We start from the raw sequence: 23,494 nt of genomic DNA on the forward strand, positions 1-23,494 counted from the left end.
AAATGACAAAGTGTGTAAAGCACCTAGTAAATTTTTGACTCTCAATAAAGGTTCGTTATTATTGGCATTACATCATTCTCCCAGCTTTGAATCCTTTGTCCCTGGAAGCTGACACCTTTCTCCTCTTCATTTATTCATGTTTTCATTCAACAAACTCATATTGTGCGTCTGCTTTGTGCTTTCTTCTGTATTAAGGGCTGGTTATACAATACAAAGCTGAATAAGACACAGTTCTTGCCTCCAAAGAGTTCATAGTCAATGGGAAAAGGGAGAGACAAACAGATGAACAGATAATTGTAAAACAAAGCAATCAGTGGACAAAGATAATGGAGAATATCGTGAGGAGTAGTGAGGGAAGGCTTCCTGGAGGAGGTGCTGTGCCAGAAGGGACTACGTTTGAGGGTCAGAGGTGAAAGAACAGCACCTGCAGGAACTACAAGCAATTCCATGTGACTGGAACATCTTAAGTCAGCCAGGATGGGGGAGGAGCCTGTGTAGGTCAGGTTGGAGAACTTGAACTTTATCCTGCAGGACAAATGGTAAAGAGTTTCTGAAGCATTTTAGCAGAGGTCAGATTTACATAGCTCACTGGGATGGAGTACGGTGGAGAGATGGATTTGAGCGGCTGAGATTGGAACCTGGATGAATAGCAGTTGCAGTCACGGACATACATGGGCAAATTAGATAAGCACTTAGGAGATATGGATTGTCTGGGTGGGGTCGGGGTGGGAGGGAGAGGGAGAATAACAGCAGGTACCGAGCAAATATTTGTTCAAAAGATGGTTCACGGTATCTGACTTCAGTAGGTAGTGATGCTATTATCTGAAAAAGGATGGGAGGAACAGTTTTGGGGGGTGGGGGTGGAGAAAGTGAACTATTTCAGAGATGTGTTTGAAACAGTTTAGAAATGTGTATGGAACAACTGCCTGGAGACAGCCCTCAGGCAGGTGGCTCTAGGAGGGAGGGAGGGAAAGATTGAAGTTAGTCAAGAGACAGTTACAACCCTGTGAGCGGGTGAGATTAACGGGATAGGTAAACAGCCAGGATCCCCCAAGCCCACAATGTCAAGCGTGGTCTGAGCAAGGTTGCCAACGGTGGGTTCACGGCGGCAGGGGGCGCACTCGGACTCAGGGACGTGGAGCAGGAGGCTGCTGGGTCTCCCACAGCCCTGGGATGACAGGCCAGCTCCCAGAGCGTGCCAGAGAGACCAAGCCGAATCTGCGGGAGACCGAGGGCCCTGTGAGGTTGTTGGCCTAGTGCCTTCGATAGGGGAGATCCTCCAAATGGAGCTGAACTTCCAGAGCCTAGGTTCCATCCCCCTGGCCTGGCAGTTCCTCGGGGCATGTCCAAGTCGCTGATCAGAGCAGGAGCCTGGAGCCCTCCCGACCCCGTGCACTTTCCGGGAGATCTGACTTGTGCTTTGCAGTTTGGCGCTGCCCACAGCGTCAACCTGCAGGGAGAGCCCTAACCTGAAGGAGATGTCAGGGAATGGGGAGTAAGGGGGTGGAGGTGGTGCCGGGCAGTGGGAATGGGGTGGTCAACTCCAGCAGGGAGCACCAAGATGACCGGTCTGGGTGAAGGTCCCCGAGGGGACCAAGGAGAGAGGGAACGGGGTGGGGTCGGGGGGTCAGAGTCTGGATGCGGCCGGCACCCGAGGAAACAACGTTCTAGGAGGCAGACAAGCCCCAAACTCCCACTTGGGGATCCCCGAGGGACACCTTCCAGGGACCGGGCAGATGGCACCCAGAAATGGGGTCGGTGAATCAGGAGAGCAGGGAAGAGGCACACCATGCCTGGATAGAGAGGTCCGGGGATCGAGAATGCGCAGACAGCGCCTGGATGAGGGTTACTAGGGGCAGGAGAGCGAGGATTCAGGGCACAAAGCCCAAGATAGACAGGATGGCAGCGTTGCGTGGGGAGGCAATGGAAGAGGCGGGAGTGGGACGACCCATGCGGCGCCAGAGCATCGGGCGTGGTGCCCAAGGCACAGGAGAAGCTGGGGACGACGAAGCGGGCCGGAGGAGAGCGGAGTGCGGGAGCTAGGCTAGGTGCGCGAGGCGTACCGGAGTGCAGCTAGGGCAAGTCCGAGGGAGCCGGAACGCCGAGCAGGGGACCCAATCCAGAGACAGGGCTTCGGGGCGAGGCTCTGGAGAGGCAATGGGGCAATGCCTCTGGGGGTTCCCGGCCCGGCTGTGACTCCAGTTTAAAGCACCAGACCAAAAACACCGCCCAACGCAGGTCCCGGCACCCCCCCAACTCCCTTGTTTGTCTCCTAGTCCGGCCGGAACCGGCTTCTGCTCGCCGCGGGGCGGGCGGGTGGCTGCTGATTGGATAAAGCCTGTTTCCAGCCCCCACTCAGCCAATCAGCGTGTGGCAGTGTTTTCATCTTAGGGTCGGAATAAAAGGGCTGGAATAAAAGCGGGGCAGAAAAGGCGCCGGCCGGGCCCGATACACACCAGTAAGAACCGGGTGAGCTGGATCCGGGGGACCTGGGCCCCGGGCTTGGGTGCTGAGGGGCAGAAGGCGCACGAGTAAGGGCGTAGGTTGAAGATGTGTGCATAGGAAAGGAGAGAGACTGAATGGATGAGGACCCGCCAGGAAAGAGTTGACGAATCGAGGAGGGAGCTGGGGGATGGAGGGACGGGGGTCCACTTCCATGGAAACGAGCTAATTGCCGAGGAAACGGCGCCGGATGGGGGTCGCGCGAGAGACTCGCGCCGCCGGTTTGAACCGGCTTCTCCTCGCCCATGCGGGGCTCGCGTGGCCGCAGCGCCTAGCGACCTAGACAGCGGCCAATGGCGCGGCAGTTCCTGTGCCGTTAGGCCAATGAGCGGGCCGTGGGCGGGCCGTTCTGGAACTCCGTGCGCTGATCTTGTGGTTCAGGGAGCCCGGTCTCGGAGAGGGTCCCCAGTGCTGGCGGGCGGGCGCCAGTGAGGGCCCCAGGGAGTGGCAGCCCTCAGGTATGCGCCTGCCCAGGTATCCGGACCTCACGCTGCCTCCCTTGCCAACCCTCAGGCTGTGTCAATCCTTCTGGGAGCCAGGACTAAGTCCACGTCCCTGAGCAGGCGTTAGTCCCTTCTTGTTTCCATGCCTCAGTTTCCCTCCGAGTGAGCCGAGGGAGAAGTCTCCCTGTCTGGCCGGGACGGCTTTCCCGGAGCTGCGGGCAGGCGGACGAGCCAGCGGCGGAGAGGGTGGCCCAGGGCACGGGCAGGGCTGGGGCTTCCTTGCTGCGCGCACTTGCCTCCCGGGCCGCAGAGGGGTGACAAGCTCCGCGCGCTGCGGCAGCGGCCCGGGTTGGCCGACCCGGCTGCATAGTGCCGGGCGCTGACGCCGAGGTCTGTGCGCAGGCGGCTGCAGAGCCGGAGCCCGAGCCGGAGCCCGAGCCGGAGCCGGGCCGCCGCGCCTCGCCTCGCCTCGCCTCGCCATGGCGCCCACCCTGGCCACTGCCCATCGGCGCCGCTGGTGGATGGCCTGCACGGCCGTGCTGGAAAACCTCCTCTTCTCGGCAGTCCTCCTGGGCTGGGGCTCGCTGCTCATCATGCTCAAGTCGGAGGGTTTTTACTCCTACCTGTGTACTGAGCCAGGTGAGCCGGGTGTTCGGACTCGGGTTGGTTCCTGGAGTGGGGGCTTTGGGAGAGGGGGGATGGCGGTGTAGACCCAGACAGCAAGACCACCTCACTGCGCAGCACCTCCTAGTTAGCAAAAGGCCCATTTGATCCTCACCCAGTTCACACACACACACAGTGTGTGCTGGGTACATACACATCACTGTCCCTGTTTTGTGGCTGAAGAAACTGAGTCTCAGATCTTCTGACTTGTCTGAGGCCGCACAGCTGTAGACTGTAATAGATCCAGAACCCCTAAGTCCAGGGTGTCCTTACCACCACCTGGGAACATGACTGGACTCTTCTCATCCCAGTGCCTGGCACATCACTTGCTTTGCAGTAAACATGTTGCTCTCTGACTGTAAGAAAGAGGAACTCCTGACTCAGTAGCTGGGGTGCAGCAAGAGAGAGGAAGTGGCTTGGCCTCCAGCCGGTGGAAGGTTCATCTAGAATCTAGATGTTTTTCTGTCAGGCCATCATGGAGTCTCTAAAGGGCTTTTCGGATACAATTTCTTGTCTGTTTTTGCTGCTTTATGATTTTCTAAAGGACATTTCCTCCCACAGGCTGTGAGAACATCTCAGTGGCCTTCTACCCCCATGGCTGGGGGGGTGGGGGAGGAGAGAGGTAAGGAGGATATTTATGGAAAGGACACACTAGGTCTGTCCTCTCTGCTACACTGTAATTGGTGTTGCTGAATGAAAGCTGAGGATGCTTGTCTACAAGAAATCTAACCCCCACCCCTATGTTCACACCCGATGACCTTGTGAAAGGATCCTGATTGCTGAAGGTCAGTGGGGTTCAGCCAATCAGTGGGACCCAAGTGCCTCTCACCCATTACCCTGCTACCCACCTTCCTAGGCAACCTTGATAGGAAATGTTTTCCTCTGCTCTCTGTCCCCAGCAGTGACTACCTAAGGGTTGAACTCAGTAATGTCTCTCCCCAGTACTTTTGTCAGCAGCCCCTGCCCAAGTTCCTTTGGATGGAGATAGCCCAAGTCTGACTCCCTGAATCACACCACTGGCATGCCTTTTTTTAAAATTTTTTAAAATTAATTTATTATTTATTTTTGGCTGCATTGGGTCTTCATTGCTGCGTGCGGCTTTCTCTAGTTGCGGCGTGCGGGGGCTACTCTTCCTTGTGGTGCGGGCTTCTCATTGCAGTGGCTTCTCTTGTTGTGGAGCACGGGCTCTAGGCACGTGGGCTTCAGTAGTTGTGGCATGCGGGCTCAGTAGTTGTGGCTCACAGGCTCTAGAGCGCAGGCTCAGTAGTTGTGGCGCAAGGGCTTAGTTGCTCCGCGGCATGCAGGATCTTCCCGGACCAGGGCTCAAACCCGTGTCCCCTGCATTGGCAGGTGGATTCTTAACCAGTGAGCCGCTAAGGAAGCCCAGCATGCCTTTTTTTTTTTTTTTTTTTTTTTTTTTTTTAGAGTTTTAACTTTGAGGAAAGAGAAAGCTTTGGACCAGCTCATGCTGCCTGTCAGCCCGTGTAGAACCCTCCCTGGTTTCCTACTCTGATCTTCCTAGAGATTCCTGAGCATTCCAAGTCACTAGGGAAGCTTCAGCTGGGAGAGGTTAAGGACAGGAGAAAGGGAGGGGATGCTGAGCCTGCCTGAGGGCAGAGAGTATATCACTTATAACCTTTAGCCTTTAGCCACTCAGAAATATTTCCTAATAACCTTAGGGTTCTTGGCAGACCTTTCCCCACATCAGCAAGAAATCTGGGGAGATGGGAGAGTCACTCAGACCTTGTTCCTTAAACAAGCTTTCTGCTTTGCCCGAGAGATGTTAGGAGATTAATGACTCTGGAAGGGAACAGATTGGAGTGTTAGGCGCCTCCTCTCCCTCCCTCTCTCCTCTCCTTGTAGATCATGACCCTTCCTGCTTGCCTCTGATGGATTCTTTCAGGCTGCACAGAGGGGTTAAAAAACAGAAAAAAGCATCATCCCCAGATGAAGCTTTTAGCATCTCATCCAGACTGGAGGACTATTGTAGTCAATTTTTTTTTGACCTCCTGTGGTGTCAGAAGGTCAGATTCTAGGGTTTTTTCCCCCCACATTGTCCACTGATTTAATTTATTTTATGGTCTTGGCGGCGCTGGGGCTGGTCACTTCATTCCTGCCTCAGCCTTGGCTTCTTCCTTCGTTGAAGTGGGAGGAGTCCCAGAGATTGTGCCGACGCAGTGCTGAGTTGGTGTTTAAGCCCTTGCGAGGCTTGCCTGGTCCCTCCTGTAAACCAAAGCGAAGGTGAAGGGTCAGGATTGTGGGTTGAACATCAACTTCTTATCCCGTGCCTTTGTTCCTGCCTCTGATTTTGGTTTTTCTGACTATCTGGCAAACCCGCTGACCCAGCATCCGTGGCGGGCAGGCCTGCTGATTCCACACAGCTTATCTCTCTGGCCTCCTTGCTCCTTGTTTCTTGGAGTCTGAGTAACCTGTTGCCTTTTGGGGCCAGGAGTCCCTGTGTCTTGCCTGGCTGGGTGTGCCCGGAGGATTTAGGATCAAGATTTCTGCTTAGGCCTAATATTTTCATGCTTGGGGGACAGCTGAATTGCAGAGAAGCAGTTAGGCCATTTATTACCTTTATTGAATTAAGCTTGTGAAAAGCTGACCAGTCTACAGCTGACTGAAATGCAAATTTGTCAGCTTTTTGTTGCTTTTAGGACTGATGCTTTGGTTTGTTCTCGAAAGAAAATTTGCCTGAACCTGTTGAAAGGTTCTCAGAACTCTTTCTTGGGACTCCAGCCAGAATCCGGCCACAGACACGGTGTCGGGTTCCAGCATGTCGAGGTGGGAGAAAGAAAGAAAGAGCTGGGTTTTCCATTTCCCCTCAGCTCTTTATCCCTGTCTCCCGGACAGTCAGGATGGATGGCTGGGGCTGGGGACCTGGGGCTGGCACTTGGCTTTGCCTCCCCACTCCCCGCTGGAATGGACAGGAGACCGACTGGGTTCCCAGCCCCGGCTTTTCCAGAACTGTGTCCTTTTGGCCGCCGGATGGCCGCTGTCACCACCCACACCCAAACTCTTTCTTCATTTCCTGTGTCAACCGGTGGCCCACTTTGACAGGGTCAGCTCAGGGGGCTGGTGCTACCTGTGGATGTTTAATCTCCTCTTTCATCTGACCTCTTTCATCTGACCATTTTCTGAGGGGCTCTTCTGGGCGCAGAGCAATCCGGGCCCTTAGGGAGTCTGTAGTCTGCCAGCATCTAAGAGTCATCACACATAGGCCTACATGGTTCCAAGTGGTGGTCCGACCCCAGCAGAGAGCAGGGTGCCGGGGTGAGAGCCACTGCGGGGATCTGGTTCAACTTGGCTCGGGGGGGGTGCTCTGTGATATTTAGGCAGAAGCGTGGAGGGCCACAGGGGTGACTCAGGAAAGAAGCGGGCAGTGAGCCTCCGGGGTAAGCTGTGTGTTGAAAGAGAGGAGAGAAAGGACAGGCGGGCAGGAGATTACTGGAGATCTGGGAAGGGGACAGGGCCGCAGGCCCCTGGGGAGACTGGAGTTTATTCTCAAGGCAGGAAGAAGCTCCTGAGGCAGAAGAGATGGGCAGATTCACCTGTGAGCTTCTCATGAATTGTTGAGGGCTTGCCACACGCCGGGTGCTGGGTGGGGTGGGGGTCCTGAAGGTGGGAGACGTGGCTTCTGCCCGAGGAAGCCACGGTCCAGCCCAGCCATGGACCCCAAGGCAGACCCCAGTTCTGTGCTCTTGACCACCGCAGTTACTCTGCTTGTGGTGGCCGGGGGGGTGGCACCCCTCACTGAAACAAAGCAGGAAGCTGGCCCCTGGGACCCTGAGAGAGCAGGGCCAGGCCTGGTCCCCACCAGGCCGGACCGAGGCTGCAGATGTGGACAGGAGATGGTCCGTGCCACTTGATGGCCCTCCCTTTTTATGGTCTCCTCCCACCCTCAAAGGCCACTGGTGGTAGCTTTTGAAAACCCATCGTTTCACATTGTGTGTGTGTATGGCCACGCCACGTGGCATATGCGGGATCTTAGTTCCCTGACTGGGGATCGAACCCATGCCTCCTGCAGTGGAAGCTCAGGGAGTCTTAACCACTGGAACACCAAGGAAGTCCTTTCACTTTTTTGCTGCGAATAGGACTGTTTTCACTCCCCCCAGTTTATTTTGGATTTTTTTTTTTTAACTTGGTACTTGGGGATCGAGGTTGGGGCCTCCAGCCTCGGGACGTGTCACAAAGGAGCTGGTGCCCTTGGCCCTCCCCACCCACCCTGCCTGCCTCCTTCCCATGACCTAATTTCCCTCCTCCACATCTGCTGGCCTTACCTGGCTTCTTGGTGTCCCATTAAGGTCCTGCCAGCTTGGTTGGCTTTCAGGGACCTCATGGGAGCATCTTGGGGGCAGTCCCATTCTCACTAGGTGACATTAAGGGCCACCTGCCATTGCTCTGACACCAATAGCCTTGTGTGTCTTTATTCTCTCAGCATTTTCTCTCTGAAATGCCTCTAACCCAGGTGGTACAGCGTCAGCACAGCCTGAAGGTTAAAAGCAGGAGCTTTGAGGTCCGACCACCTGGATTCCAGTCCAACTTCCCCGTACACTGTCTATGAGACCTCGGGGAAGCAACTTATCTGCTCTGACACTCCTAGTATCTGGATGTGGAATATGGGCTGAGGGTGGGATGGCGCTAGGTGACACGGGAACCACTAGCGCGGAGCACAGTGGCCAGCGCACGCCAGCACTCTGCGATCACCACGCGGGGGCTGGGCCCCGGCCTACCCGGCATGGTCCTCTGACCGTGTCCTGCCTCGGTTTGCTGTGTCTGAGGCTGACCTCTTACCGACATACCCCCTGCCAGACTGAGATGCGGCTTCCTGTTGCCGGATAGACTAAGGATTTGAGAGAGACAGGAGATCCTGGGGCAGAGACCATAGCAGGGGGTCCAGAGGCCTGCACTCTGGGGGTTGGGGGCGCAGCTCGGGTTTGCAGAGGCCTCCAACCCGGTGCCCCTTCCTCCCTTGAGCATCCTACGGTCAGCTGTTCTGGTTTGTTTCCCTGGGGTCAGGGGAGCCCCCTCCTTGATCCAGGGAGGTTAGGGGAGCCTCGGGGGGACCACAGCACCCTCTTTTCTCCCCTGCTTTCTCTGTAAGGATTTCGTGTGTGAGTTCTGTGAGTGGGGCCGAACAGGGCAGGCATTGTTCTCTCTTCCCTGCCCCGGGTCTCCTCCTAAGCAGCCTTACGCCTGTTCTCTGCACACTCTGGACATGCCAGTTCCTTGCCTGTCTTCTTGGTTCACCTTCCCTGGCTGGGCTGGGCCGGGCCGGGCCGGAACGGGCCACTCTGGCCGCATCTGTAATAAGTCGGTGCAGGTGAGGCACAGAGCAGCCTGGACCGGGGTGAGGGCTGAGGTCTAGGCTGGGAGCAAAGGGGCACCCCAGGGGCTTGACACTTCCTGGGTGCTTATGTGTTTGGGTCTCTCTGGCCCACAGTGGCCCAGGTGGGAGCAGAGCGGCAGGAGCAGCCTGGCTGGGACTGTGTTTGGGCATCTGGGTCTGTGATCATTCGTGTGGGCTGTTTACTGCCAACAAAGCTTCGGGCTCACAGAAGGTTTAGTTCCCTCTGGGGCGAGGGGCACGCTCACACTGCTCCGTGGGCCGATGAGAGGCCACCCGGGCGCCTCCACCCCCAGCTTATTTGTTGCTGGACATCACTGCCCGGAGCTAGGAGGGCAGAGGGCCAGGTGGCCCCGTTGGCAGGGATTTAAGAGAAGGCTGGTGACCAAAAGTGTAAGGTCCCTGCTCCTGTTGTAGTGGCTCTAGGATGAAAGATGGGAGGGACAGATTCCCTTCCCTCCACTCTGACGTCTCTGCCCCTGAGCCCCCCTGTCTAGTTACAGGGTGACCAGATCTCTAAACAGTTCAAGATGTTTTCGTCCCCATCTTCACTTAGAGCAGATCAGAGAGTCTGCCTTGCATATGTGTGTTGCCTTGGGATTTCATCTTCTCTCTGTCTCGGGGGACTACGGTCGTGGCTCTAGGTCCAGCCGTGGCTCCTCTCGGGGGAAGCTGGGAGCAGGGCAGCCTGTGCCTTTACGCAGAGCCCGGGCCGCCTCGCTTCCTCTGCTGCCCATCCAACCATGGCTCCCTGCTTGGAGCAGCAGATCCCACAGCACTCCCAGCCCGGAGGGATTTCGTGTCCTCTAGCGCCCTCACAAGCCAGCGATCCCAGACCTGGGGGTGCCCCCTTCCCCCCCGTCCACTCTGTCGCACCTCTGTTGGTTGGCTTGCACCTGCACACCAACCTGGAGGTGGCCATTGCTTTGCGGACACCCTGTCCTCGCGCTTTACATTCCAGTTCCTGTTGCTGCCGGCAGAGCTGACACCCGAAACCAGTGCCAACCTGTGAAGCAGCTCGGCTTTTCCAGAAGTGGGCTCGCTGTGGACAAGCAGCTCAGGCCTGCTGGCTAAGGCAGTGTGTGTGACAGTTCTGAGCTGGATCCTAATGGGCTCAGATGACCTTGTTTGTCATGTGTTTTGGCTGCCAGCATGGTGGGGCATCTTTTGGAAAGCTGAGAGAAAGTGGTGGGGGGGCACTGAGAATCTGGCTTGTTAGGTTTTGTGTCTTTGGCTTCAGGAGGTTAACATTGGGGCTATAATCTCCTTCAGTCCCCTCTGTCTTCAAGTTGGTTCCATGTGTCCTGTTTCATTTCTTCTCTCTTGATCCTTTTGGCCAATGTGATCTGATGCCACTGTTTTCATTCATTCAGTAAACAACTACTGTGTACCAGGAACAAGGGGAGGTGCTGGGGACACAGGTGACTAGAATACAGTCCCTGTCCTTCAGGGCCTCCAGCCCAGTGGGAGACTAGACATAAATTCACGCTGTGGATGAATGGTCAGTTACGGAACTCTGCTCCCAGTTAGTGTCCAGCTCTGCTGCCAGCCATTACCCCCATTCCGAGCCAACGAGAGGAGTAGTAATAGTAGTAATAACAACTTTTAGCTATTGTTTATTGAGCACTTTCTATGCCTATGTGAGCTCTAGAATGTTATCTGGATTTCTCTTTTATCTTCCTCAAAACTCTAGAAAGGTAGATGATTTTTTTATATTATGCCCATTTTACAGATAAAGAAACTGAGGTAGAGATGAAATCACTTCTCCAAGGTTATACAAATAGGAAGTGGAGGAACCAAAATTGGAACCCAGAGGCCAGGTCCCGGCACCCCACCCTCAACGTGCCCCCTGCAGGGCCTGTTGCGTCAGAGGCTGGCATATAGCATGATTCACCCAAGGTACATCTTTTCCCGTAACCTTGGGTCACCCCCGAGAGAGACCCGGGCAGGCCTTGCACACCTCAGATTTATAACCCTGGCGCCAGAGAGCCGCATTCAGGAGGCACGCAGTTATCTGAAGAGAGGTATTTCCTTGAGTCTCCCAGCGTGACCTCACCTCTAATCAGAGGCTGCTCCTCTCTCTGTGGGATTAGCCAGCATCTCTTAACTAGCAGTCCCCAAGACGAGAGGGTTCCTCCGCCATGTGGCGGCCTATCCTCTACCCTCCCACAGTCCGCTGCTGCAGCACTTTTTCCTCTGTCTTTTCATTGTCTTGGTGCCAGGTGGACTTTGGAGGGTATCATTAAGGACTGGGATTACAGCACAGGCGTGGCCACAGGGGACAGTGACATCATGACCCCAGCGAGAAAAAGAAGCAAGGTGCACTTCAACAAGTGAAAGCAAATTACTTGGGACTTTTCTTTTTTTTAACAAAACAAAACAAAACAAAAACCCTTCCCAAGGGATTCCATGACACAGTATATGTGGTGGTTGATGCTGTGAGAACATCGGGGAGGACTTAGCACAGGGGCTGTGTGTTTGAGAAATCTCCCGAACTGGGCAGTAAAGGAGGCCCACTCACCCTTCCCCTTGGTTGACCAAGGGCAGCGCAGTGAGACCAGCAGCTTGTCCTTCCCAGGTGGTCTAGGGTTGGCCTCCTGTGTACTGGCTGCAGACTGTTTCCATGGACAGAGCTGCAGAGAAGGTTCTAGCCAGCCTTGGGTCCCACTCACAGCCCGGGCGGGGTCCTGAGGCCTACTCTTCTAGGTGTCGGTTACTCTAGAATGGGAATCCCAACCTGGGGCTCGTGGGTGCTGCAGGGGATGCCTGAAGGCCCTGAAACTGTGGACAAGACTTTGTGCATTTTCTAAAGAGCAGGAGCAGAACTTTCTTTATTGGATTCTTGAAAGCATCTGTGACCCCCGCACAGAAGTTAAGAATCTCTGCATTATCGCTCCAGGAAGCTTGGGCCAGATAGACATCCCAGCCTGCTGGGGGGATAGCCAGATTCAGCCCTGGCATTCCCTGTGGGCTGACTCTGGGTGGGCACCTGCCCCTCTGATCTTTGGAGATCGCTGCCACGACCCTGTGGTCAGGTTTCCCTCCCTCTACACACAGAGAATGTCACCAATGGCACAGTGGGGGGCACAGCAGAGCCGGAGCACGAGGAGGTGAGCCGAATGAATGGCTGGCTCAGCTGCAAGGCCCAGGATGAGATGCTAAACTTGGCCTTCACCGTGGGCTCCTTCCTGCTCAGTGCCATCACCCTGCCTCTGGGCATCGTCATGGACAAGTACGGCCCAAGGAAGCTCAGGCTGCTGGGCAGGTCAGTTCTAGGGGTGGGGGTGGGCAGGTGGGAACCCTGGGCTGAGATTCCCCACTGTGGGTAATCCTGGTACCTGCTCTCCGGTGCACTGTGGAGCTCCCTAAATGCCTGCCCAGGATGGGCTTCCTACCCCATGTGCAACCAAATCAATAGTTGCTGGGATCCTTGCATCGTGCTGATCTGCATAAAACATCACAGGGCTCAGGCCTTCCTGGGAGGGTCTGGAATCGCTTGTCATTAAGAACACTGGTTTCCAGTCTTTCTGATCTTACACCTCCATGAGAAGAAAGAGTTCGAATACATATCTCTAATATAAGCACATGGAGCTGTCAGTAATATACACATATATCATTCTTAATGTTCTATGTGCTTTATTTTTTTCTCCCAATTCTATTGAGGTAATAATTGATGTACAGCCTTGTATAAGACGTACATACAGCATAATGCTCAGACTTACATACATCATGAAATGATGACCACAGTAAGTTTAGGGAACATCCATCCTCTCATACGGTGTTTCATGTGGCTTATGATACATATACAAAAAAATGTAAATTCAAGGGGCTGAGATTTAAAATTATAAAATAGAAAATTATAAAATTTCTAAAATTATAAAATTGTAAACTAGTATTTCCCTACCTCTGGTACCTTTGTGGGTCATCTTATGTACCTCCTGGGATGTGTTCCTGGGCTATAAAGCTCCAGATTGCCAGTCTCAGGGTCAGTCCACCAAGCAGCTGGCCCTCTCTGGCCAAGGTACTCCCCAAGCCAGTCCCATTGGAAATGAGCATCGTGCAGGGCAGAGGTTTGCAATGAGAGAGGCCTGTAGCCCTGAAGGGAATGAGTGGGGGACCCGTTACATTCATTCTTTGGAGCTTAAGTAGACTCGGTCCCCAGGTTAGAGCCAAGCAGAGGGGATTTGGAAGCTGCCATTCATCGCCCCTTGCCCGGTCGGGTTCTGTCCATCCCCTTTTGCTGAGCGGGCATATGGGAGCCTGGGGAATGGATTGTGTCCTCTCTCGCTTCACAGCCTTGGCCCGCTCCAGTCTGGGGAATGGAGGGGGCAGTGCAGTGGGGTGTTTACCAGATCTGGCTTTGGGGCTTGAATTCCAGCTTAGCCACCTGCTAGCTAGGAGACCTTGGAGAATTTAGTTTTTGTGTTTGTTTTTTTCTAAGTATTTGAATACCTGTTTTTTTGTGTGTGGTTTTTTTTTTTTTTTTGCTTTATAACAAATTTAATCAGTTATACATATACATATGTTTCCATATCCCCTCCCTTTTGCATCTCCCTCCCACCCTCCCTATCCCACCCCTCCAGGCGGTCACAAAGCACCGAGCTGATCTCCCTGTGCTATGCGGCTGCTTCCCACTAGCTATCTACCTTACGTTTGGTAGTGTATATATGTCCATGCCGCTCTTTCACTTTGTCACAGCTTACCCTTCCCCCTCCCCATATCCTCAAGTCCATTCTCTAGTAGGTCTGTGTCTTTATTCCTGTCTTACCCCTATGTTCTTCATGACATTTTTTTTTCTTAAATTCCATATATATGTGTTAGCATACAGTATTTGTCTTTCTCTTTCTGACTTACTTCACTCTGTATGACAGACTCTAGGTCCATCCACCTCATTACAAATAGCTCAATTTCATTTCTTTTTATGGCTGAGTAATATTCCATTGTATATATGTGCCACATCTTCTTTATCCTGAATACCTGTTTTTTAAAAAATGTATTTTATTGAAGTATATAGTTCATTTACGATGTTGTGCTAATTTCTACTGTACTGTACAGCAAACTGATTCAATTATACATATATATACATTCTTTTTCATATTCTTTTCCATTATGGTTTATCACAGGATATTGAATATAGTTCCCTGTGCTATACAGTAGGACCTTGTTGTCTTGTTTTTGTTTTTTGAGTTTTATTTTTCTCATCAGTAAAATGGAGCCAATTATACTCCGTAGAATTGTTAAATTAAATGAAAGAATTATGTAAATTTTCTGAAAGCATCTGACACATAACAAACACCTCCAAATAAGCAATGTTAACAATAACGATAATAACAATGTACAGTTTGTTTCTTTTTAGTGCCTGCTTTGCTGTCTCCTGCTTGCTGATTGCATACGGAGCAAGTAACCCAAGCTGTGAGTAAGCTTTTCCTCTACCCTTTTTTCAGGGACTGGGGAGAGAGTGCCCAGAGGTGCTTGTAGGCCCACCTGCTCTAGAAAGCTAGGCCAGGCCTGGTGCTCACTGCTCAAATTAGAGGAACACCTGTTAGGCCTTTACCCAGTGACTTATCTCTGATGGGTGGCTGGATGACCAAATGATGGCCCCAGACAGAGAAGCTCCCAGGGGATGAGAAACACCCATCTCATTGCCGAGCCAGGCCAGTCCCCGATGGCCTCATTGATGCCAACTGGAGAACTAGGCCAGCTGCAGGGGTGTGTGTGGAGGTCATGAGCTGAGCCCCTTGGGGCAGCCCAGGCCAGCACTTTAAAAATAGCTTAGAAGCTGCCTGGTCCCTAACCCTGCTCAGGTGGAGCTGTTGCTGCAGGGACTTTTAGAACAAACACCAAAATAGGATTTGTGTTTCACCAAACTCTTACCCAGGCTCATCTCCTGATTCTTGGGTACCTGTATTTTTGGTTTCAGTGAAGCAGCTTCTCTAGGCCTCTCCCTTGCTGCTAAGGTTAGTGGAGAAAGGAGGAGGGGGATGCAGCTTTTGCAAGAGCCCAAGCTCCATAAAATAGGCAAGAGGAGGATGAAGCAGAGGCTGGGCCAGCTCCCCAGGTGTCCGGCACTAACTCCTGATGGCTCGTCAGTCACTCAGCTGCGTTTGTTCGGAGCCGGCTCCTTACCCGGCACTGGGTCAGGCCCCAGCCTCCCTGAAGCTCAGCCGTGGTTCCCCGCTTATGAGCTTTCTGTTTCATTCCAGCTCTCTCTGTGCTCATCTTCATCGCCCTGGCTCTGAATGGCTTTGGTGGGATGTGCATGACATTCACCTCATTAACAGTAAGTACCAATTTTTTTAGGAAGATCTCTAGTTCAGTCATCTTCTTGTGAATCTGAGGCAGCTTTTATTGGCTTTGATTTCCTTGCTTTCCATTTGCCTGCATCTGCCTGGGTATCCCAAGCAGTAGAGGGTCGTCGGTGGTGAAGCTGTGGCAGCAAAGCCAGCTTCGGCCTCCCAAGCTGGGGAGGTCCTGCAGGCAGAAAGGAAGGCAGCAGAGCGGGACTCGCGGAGTGGCCCGTCCCCTGCCTCCTGACCGTGACTGAGGGGCCGAGGGAGCCATGTGCCTAGAGAAGGCAGGACCCGGGAGAAAAAACCTGCCACCTGCTTTCTTTTCTCATATTTTCTGTGGCAGCTCTTGCTAACAGTGCAACCTTAAAACACACCTCTCTTGGAATCACCCTGCCCCTAACTGTTGCTTTGTTCAGAACTGAATGAGAAACTCTGGGGAACACATAGGCTGCCTCTCTGCTGGGTTTTCTGAAATGCTGGGGCACAGGGAGCCCTTCTGGGGAGGGTTTCTCAGGATGCTGAGCACCCACCCTCTATGGTAGCACCAGAACGCCACAGAATGTGCTGCTTTTGGAAACGGGAGAGGCTGCAGGAGGGTCCGGGTTACAAGAAAGTCCAAGAAGGAGGAAGAAGGGAGCTGTCTGCAGGCTCACCTGGTCAGGCAGGTGTGCCTTTCAGAGCTGGCCATTGGGAAAGAAGTGAGAATGCTAGGCTTTCAGAGAGATTCCTCTGTCCAACAGGAAGGCCTGGACTGTCTCAGTTTCCCCTTGAGAAAGTATTTATGAAACAATAACCTCCCATCACTATTTATTTGCAGTGCATTCACTTCTGCTTTCTCTTTCCACTAATGAGTCAGGAGTCATGCTGTTGAAGGACCCTCGTTTAGCTTTGAGGGAGCTCTGGGGACTTGCTGGTCTTCTTGTAAGGAGCTTGAAGAGCTACTGACATCTCTGTGACCCCTTCCTGCAGGCTGTGAGCCAGAGGCCAAGCCTGGCCCAGTTCCTCTTCTGTTCACCCTTACTGCGTTTTGCTTTGTTAACTTTGTCCCAGTGGGAAGGATGAAGTGCCTGGGTCTAGGTGCATGGAAATGGAACGCTCAGTGGAGTCTGTGTTAGGTGAGAGAGGCTTGGCCCAGGACCACATATGTGCTGTGCTTGAGGAGTGGGGGACACACACGTATCTGGGAACTCTGGTTGCCTTGTCCCTGGTGGTGTGAAGGAGATTGACTTTGTACTCTTTTGTACATTTTTATTTATTTATTTATTTATTTTAAAGCCACTGTTTCTTTTTAATTTTTTAAAAGAAACATTTATTTATTTATTTATTTGTTGGCTACGTTGGGTCTTCATTGCTGCGCGTGGGCTTTCTCTAGTTGAGGCAAGCGGGGGCTACTCTTCGTTGTGGTGTGCGGGCTTCTCATCGAGGTGGCTTCTCTTGTTGTGGAGCACGGGCTCTAGGCGCGTGGGCTTCAGTAGTTGTGACACGTGGGCTCAGTAGTTGTGGTGCACGGGCTTAGTTGCTCTATGGCATGTGGGATCTTCCTGGACCAGGGGTCAAACCCATGTCCCCTGCATTGGCAGGCGGATTCTTAACCAGTGCGCCACCAGGGAAGTCCCTATTTTTATTTTTTTAACCAGGTAGATGTATAAAAATGGATATATCTCCTGCCTTCTCAAATTCTCAGGGGAAAACAAATGTTGAAATTGTAAGAAATATGTTAGAACTGTCAAACGTACACAGATTCCGCTAAGATGTATAAATTGTGAAGCAGGAGCCGTGGTTCTGTTTGTTTTTTGACAGTGTGAACACGACCACCTCTTTCATCAAAATGAAAAATAAAAATCTGGCATCACCCCCATTATTTGAGCCACACTATGCCTATGTGATGGCAGTTCTGAATTTCGGGATAAAAGAAAGAGATGGTCCTTGAGGAGTTTACGCTCCGAAATACAGAAAGGTGCTTTATTGTAATAAAGCCTAAGACAAATAGATAAGAACCACCACACCATGAATCCCCTTTAAGGAAGTCTTTAACGGGAATAAAGACAGAGACCTACTAGAGAATGGACTTGAGGATACGGGGAGGGGGAAGGGTAAGCTGGGACAAAGTGAGAGAGTGGCATGGACATATATACACTAACAAATGTAAAATAGATAGCTAGTGGGAAGCAGCCGCATAGCACAGGGAAATCAGCTCCGTGCTTTGTGACCACCTAGAGGGGTGGGATAGGGAGGGTGGGAGGGAGGGAGACACAAGGCGGAAGAGATATGGGGATATATGTATATGTATAGCTGATTCACTTTGTTATAAAGCAGAAACTAACACACCATTGTAAAGCAATTATACTCCAATAAAGATGTTCAGGGCCTCCCTGGTGGCGCAAGTGGTTGAGAGTCCGCCTGCCGATGCAGGGGATACGGGTTCGTGCCCCGGTCTGGGAGGATCCCATATGCCGCGGAGCGGCTGGGCCCGTGAGCCATGGCCGCTGAGCCTGCGCGTCCGGAGCCTGCGCGTCCGGAGCCTGTGCTCCGCAACAGGGGAGGCCACAACAGTGAGAGGCCCGCATACCGCAAAAAAAAAAAAAAAAAAAAAAAAAGAAAGTCTTTCAAATGAGTTCATAGTTACTGTCCAAGAAATCTTTAGGGGAGGCTAGTAGGCTCATAAGGATTCTTTTTCTTTTCTTTTCTTTTTATGATTATAAAACAAAAAGTAAAAAGTCACTATTTTGGAAATATAAAATGTGGACTGTAAAATCCTATAAGCCTAACTTCATCAGTTTAGAATGTAACTCTTCATTATGAAAAAAATAAGAAAATCTGGATATACTAATGTTGCTCTTTTTAAAAGAAATACTGTTACAACTTGCCTTTTTCACTTAACAGTATATCTTTCATGTCTTTTCCTGCCAGTCCTTAGAAATCTACCTTATTATTTTAAACTATGGAGATTGGCCTCATTATTAAACAGTTCCATGTTATTCTATAATATAGATGTGCCATAATTTATGTAACCAGCTTCCTGCTAATGGACTTTTGGGTTGGTTTCCAATTTTTCTGATTTATGATGCTGCCGAAGTGAACATCCCTGTACATGTATTTCTGTAAAATAAATTCCTGGAAGTGGGATTGCTGGGCCCCAGGATCAGCATGTTTTAAATTTTAATATAGATTGTCAAATAGTCTTCCCAAAAGGTTATACACAGATGCTCGCCTTCCAGAATGTCTGAGAGGTTTTCCTCCACACCCCTTCCGATACCCTGTCATTAATCTTGCAAACATTAGCCAGTCTAATCTGGTGAAAACTGATATACTATGATTTAAAATTTTTTTCTTTGTTAGTGAGATGGAGCATCTTTTCACCTCTTTTTTGTGATCATTTGTATTTCTTCTGTGATTGCTTCTTTGTGTCATTTGTCCTTTTTTACAGGGTTGTTTCTCTCTTTTTTTTTTTTTTTTTTTTTTTGCGGTATGCGGGCCTCTCACTGTTGTGGCCTCCCCCATTGCGGAGCACAGGCTCCGGACGCGCAGGCTCCGGACGCGCAGGCTCAGCGGCCATGGCTCACGGGCCCAGCCGCTCCGCGGCATATGGGATCCTCCCAGACCAGGGCACGAACCCGTATCCCCTGCATCGGCAGGCGGACTCTCAACCACTTGCGCCACCAGGGAGGCCCTGTTTCTCTTTTTTGTGTGTGTTTTTGAGCACTCTCTCACATACAAAAAAATTAGTTCTCTTTCTGAGTGAGCAAGGGGTCTTACCCTAGGTTTTTTTAGGCCTCTAGGTGGTCCATGAATAAGCTTCAGGAGGGCTGGGCACTCCCTTGAGATTCTCAGCAAGCAAACAAATTGTGTGTGTGTGTGTGTGTCTGCATGCCGTGCAGGTGCATTTTTCTAGAGGAGGGTCTGTTGCTTTCATCAGCCTCTAGTAGGTCTGTGTGAAGCCAAACTCACTGCAGCAGGAGTGTTCCTGTTAGCTCTTGGCTCTCCCAGAGGGAGGTAAAGGCTGCACAGGCCAGATAGTGACCAGGCAAGAAAACCATCGGATCATCACCTGAAGCGTTTGGTTAGCAGGCATCTGTTTAAGGGAGGTTGGTGGCTTGTCCTCTAAGGTCCCCATTCTTGGATCTAGAGCAGAGGTCAGCAAACTGCTGTCCCCAGGACACATCCAGACCACTGCAGGTTTCTGTAAACAAAGTTTTACTGGCACAGAGCCACTCCCACTTGTCTCTTTTGTGCTGTGGCAGCAGGGTGAAGTCGTTGTACAGAGACCACATGGCCTGCAAAAGCTAAAATAGTTATTCTCTGTCCCTTTACAGAAAAAGTCCAACAACCTTTGGTCTAGAGGCACCAAGAAGCTGCTCAATCATAATTCCCTGTTGGAAAGCAGGGGCTGACACCCACCCCCAGCCCCTGCTCACTCCCCTTCTAGTTTCATGGCCCAACTCCCTAAGCACTTTTTTTTTTTAAGGTTTTTTTTTTTTTAATTTATCTGTTTTTGGCTGCATTGGGTCTTTGTTGCTCTGCGCGGGCTTTCTGTAATTGTGGGGAGCGGGAGCTACTCTTCTTTGCGGTGCGTAGGATTCTCACTGTGGTGTCTTCTCTTGTTGCAGAGCATGGGCTCTAGGCGCCCGGGCTTCAGTAGTTGTGGCTCGCGGGCTCTGGAGCGCAGGCTCAGTAGTTGTGGCGCACGGACTTAGTTGTTCCGCAGCATGTGGGATCTTCCTGGACCGGGGCTCGAACCTGTGTCCCCTGCATTGGCAAGCAGATTCTTAACCACTGCGCCACCAGGGAAGCCCCCTAAGCACTTTTTATGTCATCTGTTTCCTCCTCCCCACACTGCCCCTGGCCTGAGGGACCTCCTTGGGCATTCCTCTGTCCCGTGAGGCCTCAGATAAGGAGTCTCTCCAGAACAGACCCCGAAAGGGGAATGAGAAGCAGGTCAGTGAGGGCAGGGCGGGAGCTCTTGGGCAACGTTCCTGGGCTGGCCAAGGCTTCTGCTGAGCAAAGCTGAATCTCGTTCTGACACAGCCCAGGCCTTTGAGAAAGCAGAACGGTCAGGATCGGCTCCCGGAGACGCCGAGCTGGCAGGACAACGGTACTTTCAGTTTGGGTCTCCCACCCATGTTCTAACTGGGGAGACAGAGGAGTCTTCAGGGTCACCTTTAGGAGCTTCCTAAATCAGATCTCCTACAACAGCTCTGGGGCCATGGGTAACACTCCGTCATAACCTGGGAATCTGGGGGGAATGTTGCCAGGGAAACCTTAATTGGGGGACTTTCTGAGTCCCAAGGGGTTTTGTGTTGCATGGGCTGTGGTATAAATAAACCTGACCAGAGACGGTGAGCTGCTACCCCCATTGGTGAAGCGGGGGCCCCAAGTTGGCAGAATGCCTTTTCTCCACAGGCCTGTAGACCTCCCTACAGAGCCGGAGAGGTGTGTACTCAGAGGTGATCCCGTCCGCTAGAGCAGAGACTGGATCCCATGCCAGGGGGGCTGCTTAATGGCTAGAACTGGCTTGCCCAGGTCCCTGCCGCAGAGGGCCCCAGGCAATGCGACACCCTCAGAGGAGGAGGGTGCGGGTCATTGGTGGTGCAGGGCACACCCCGAGGTGCCAAGCCTCAGCCTCCCCCCTGGACATCTGGACAGCACACTCTGGTCTGTTTGCTCAAGGCCTCGCATTTGCACAGGTCTTTAACTCGCTTCATTGGCTTGAGGAAAACACCAGCCGGTGGCAGAGGCGGCATCTCTGGGCTGCCATCCGACGATCCGGGGCCGGGGTTGCTTAGAGATGGGAACCAGATGCCGCCAGTGTTGTGAACACGTCATTTCCACTTCATTCCTCTGACCCCTGTCAGTGTGGGTGAGATGGGGAGTTCTGAGCTGAAACCCTCCCAGAAAAGTGATGACAAAATGTTGCCAGGCTCCTTAATGAAAAATTTCTCTGTGGGCTTTCCCTATTTGATTCATTGAAGTCTTACTTTGAACCTGAGGAAGAAGCGATCCCACGGGAGTTGGGATCTGGGTTTGAAGAGAAATAAATATCCCTCTTCAAACACCTGAGAGAAGGGGTGGGAGAGGATTCGGGGTACAGCAGTGAAGCAAATGCCCCCTGGGGGTGTGTGGGGGAGTTTAGCATTCCTGCTCAGGCCAGGAGAGGGTCCCCAAGGCATCCTACGTGCCCCAGGTGCCAGGTGAGCAGGACCCTCCCAATGCCCAGAGCCAGCTCTGCCTCTGGGTTTCTGTTCTGAGCCTTGAGAACCCAAAGCAGTCAGCTGATCACCATTGGCTTGGGAAAAATCCACCCATCAGCGCACTCCACATTCCGGGGTTGCCCCAGCACGTGACTCGTTCAGGGGTGGACAACGTGTAGTGGGGACATCGGGGATGGACCTGGCTGGGAAAGCGGATGAGGTGACTGGGGGTGTGGAGCCCCTCCTCACCCCTTCAGCAGTGGAGCGGAAAGGTGAAAGGACCTTCTCTGGGTAGCGTGTGCCTGGAGCTGTTGGCTGTGAAGGGTTAGAAAAGAGCCCGGTTGGGCCGAGTCCGCTTGTCCAGACTGGCACCTGGATCCTGGCCTGTTCAGGTTGCACAGAGCTCTGCGTGTCCGCCGCCACCTGAGGACAAGGCTCACCTCTGGAAGGGGCCTGAGGGCCAGAATGCCAGCCCCTCGCCCACCCGGCGTGGCATGCGGCTGCTCCCTAAGGACCAGGGGGAGCCCCCAGCTGGTGGGCTGGGGAGATCACTGATTTGGAAAGTCGGTGCCAGGTGGCTACACAGTGGCTCTTCTGTCCCGTCTGCCAGCAAGCCCCAGGCCTGAGTTGGGGGCCCCTGGGAAGAGAGACATCTTAAAGAGGGTCCTCCGAGGAGGATAGCCCACCCTCACCATGCTGGAGCCTAGGCTTCTGGTGATTCTCATCCAGTAGCAGCGCTCTGTGGCCAGCACTCCAGGGGAGGGGCTATCTGCAGCTGCTGTTTTCCCCTCTGGGAAGGTCACACAGCCTGTTTACAGTGCAGCCCAGGGGCTGAGAGAATGAGTCACCACCGGCTCACGCAGGGATGGCCTCCCCATGTGAGCCAGGCCAGCACGGAGGGCCGGTTCTGCCTGGCTGAGCCCCCTCCAGCCCTAGTCCTCCCCAAGGCAGCAGGGGTGGCGGTGGGAAGCACCCAGAGCCCGGGAGGGGGCCTGCGCCCCCCACCTGCAAGTGCAGTCGTGAGCCCAGGGTCAGGAAGCCGCCCCTGCTGAGTGTTTTCCCCGCATCTGTCATTGCAGTTCAGCTACAGCTTCCTACTTGGCAGAATACATGGTTCTTCCCCCTCCGCCCGACCCTCAAGCCGGTACTAGGGCACTCTGCTCAGTACTCAGCCACCACTCACTCTATCACCAGGGCTTCTGAGTGGCCATTATGTGCAGCTGAGGTCAGGCAGAGGCAGAAGGAGAGAGGAGGGAGGGAGGGAGGGAAGGAGGGAGGGAGGGAGGGTCATGTGGAGACCAGTGGGGGAGGAGACTCAGACAAGAAGATGAAACAACAGAGAGTCTACAGCCAAATGTAAGTCCACCTGACTGTGTGGCCCTGGACTGTGGGGAGGTCAGCCAAGGAAGGTCAAGGGGAGAAAAGGAGGCAGGTAGGTCTAAAAAGAGCATTGGAAAGGATATAAGAAATCTCTAGTAGGGAGAGCAAACAGAATGCTTAATAAGGGACGCAGAGAGGTGTGAGAGATAAGGGTAGTTGCCTTTGTCCCCCAAATCAAGTGTGTACCCTTCAAGGGCCATGTGAGTTTTCCAAGACACAGAGTAACGCAGTGGCTATGCACGTAAGCTTGACCTGCTTTGAATTCCAAATTTGACCCTTACCAGCTTGGGGGAGTCCCTTGACTTTTCTAATCCTAAAGTTTTGTACCATTAAGTGAGGGTGATAAGTGACACCTGGGACTTCCCTCGTGGTGCATTGGTTAAGAATCTGCCTGCCAATGCCGGGGACACGGGTTCGAGCCCTGGTCTGGGAAGATCCCACATGCTGCGGAGCAGCTAAACCCGTGTGCCACAACTACTAAAGCCTGCGCACCTAGAGCTCGTGCTCTGCAACAAAGAGAAGCCATCGCAATGAGAAGCCCACACACCGCAATGAATAGTAGCCCCTGCTCGCTGAAACCAGAGAAAGCCTGAGCGCAGCACCGAAGACCCAACACAGCCAAAAATAAATAAATAAATAAGTTTTTTTTTTTTTAAGTGACACCTATCTGGTAAGGATGTT

The 23,494-nt window shown here is 52.7% G+C and overlaps 1 protein-coding gene across 7 annotated transcripts in view; it reads left to right on the top strand.

Moving 5' to 3' along the window:
- The first annotated feature begins 2,406 nt into the window (after positions 1-2,406).
- Positions 2,407-23,494, top strand: part of SLC43A2 (solute carrier family 43 member 2) — a 38,875-nt gene continuing 17,787 nt past the window's right edge. The window contains exons 1-5 of one of the 7 annotated variants that reach the window (XM_060080885.1): positions 2,407-2,469; positions 3,348-3,584; positions 12,013-12,220; positions 14,312-14,367; positions 15,159-15,235. In XM_060080885.1, coding sequence (XP_059936868.1) covers positions 3,425-3,584; positions 12,013-12,220; positions 14,312-14,367; positions 15,159-15,235 — 501 coding nt within the window. In that variant the 5' untranslated portion in view covers positions 2,407-2,469; positions 3,348-3,424. Of the gene's footprint in view, positions 2,470-3,347; positions 3,585-11,196; positions 11,275-12,012; positions 12,221-14,311; positions 14,368-15,158; positions 15,236-22,767; positions 22,790-23,494 lie in introns of those variants that run through there. The other 6 variants (XM_060080886.1, XM_060080887.1, XM_060080888.1 and 3 more) reach the window with 6 other exon arrangements.

Source organism: Mesoplodon densirostris, chromosome 18 (assembly GCF_025265405.1).
Source record: "Mesoplodon densirostris isolate mMesDen1 chromosome 18, mMesDen1 primary haplotype, whole genome shotgun sequence".
Lineage (NCBI taxonomy): Eukaryota > Metazoa > Chordata > Mammalia > Artiodactyla > Ziphiidae > Mesoplodon > Mesoplodon densirostris.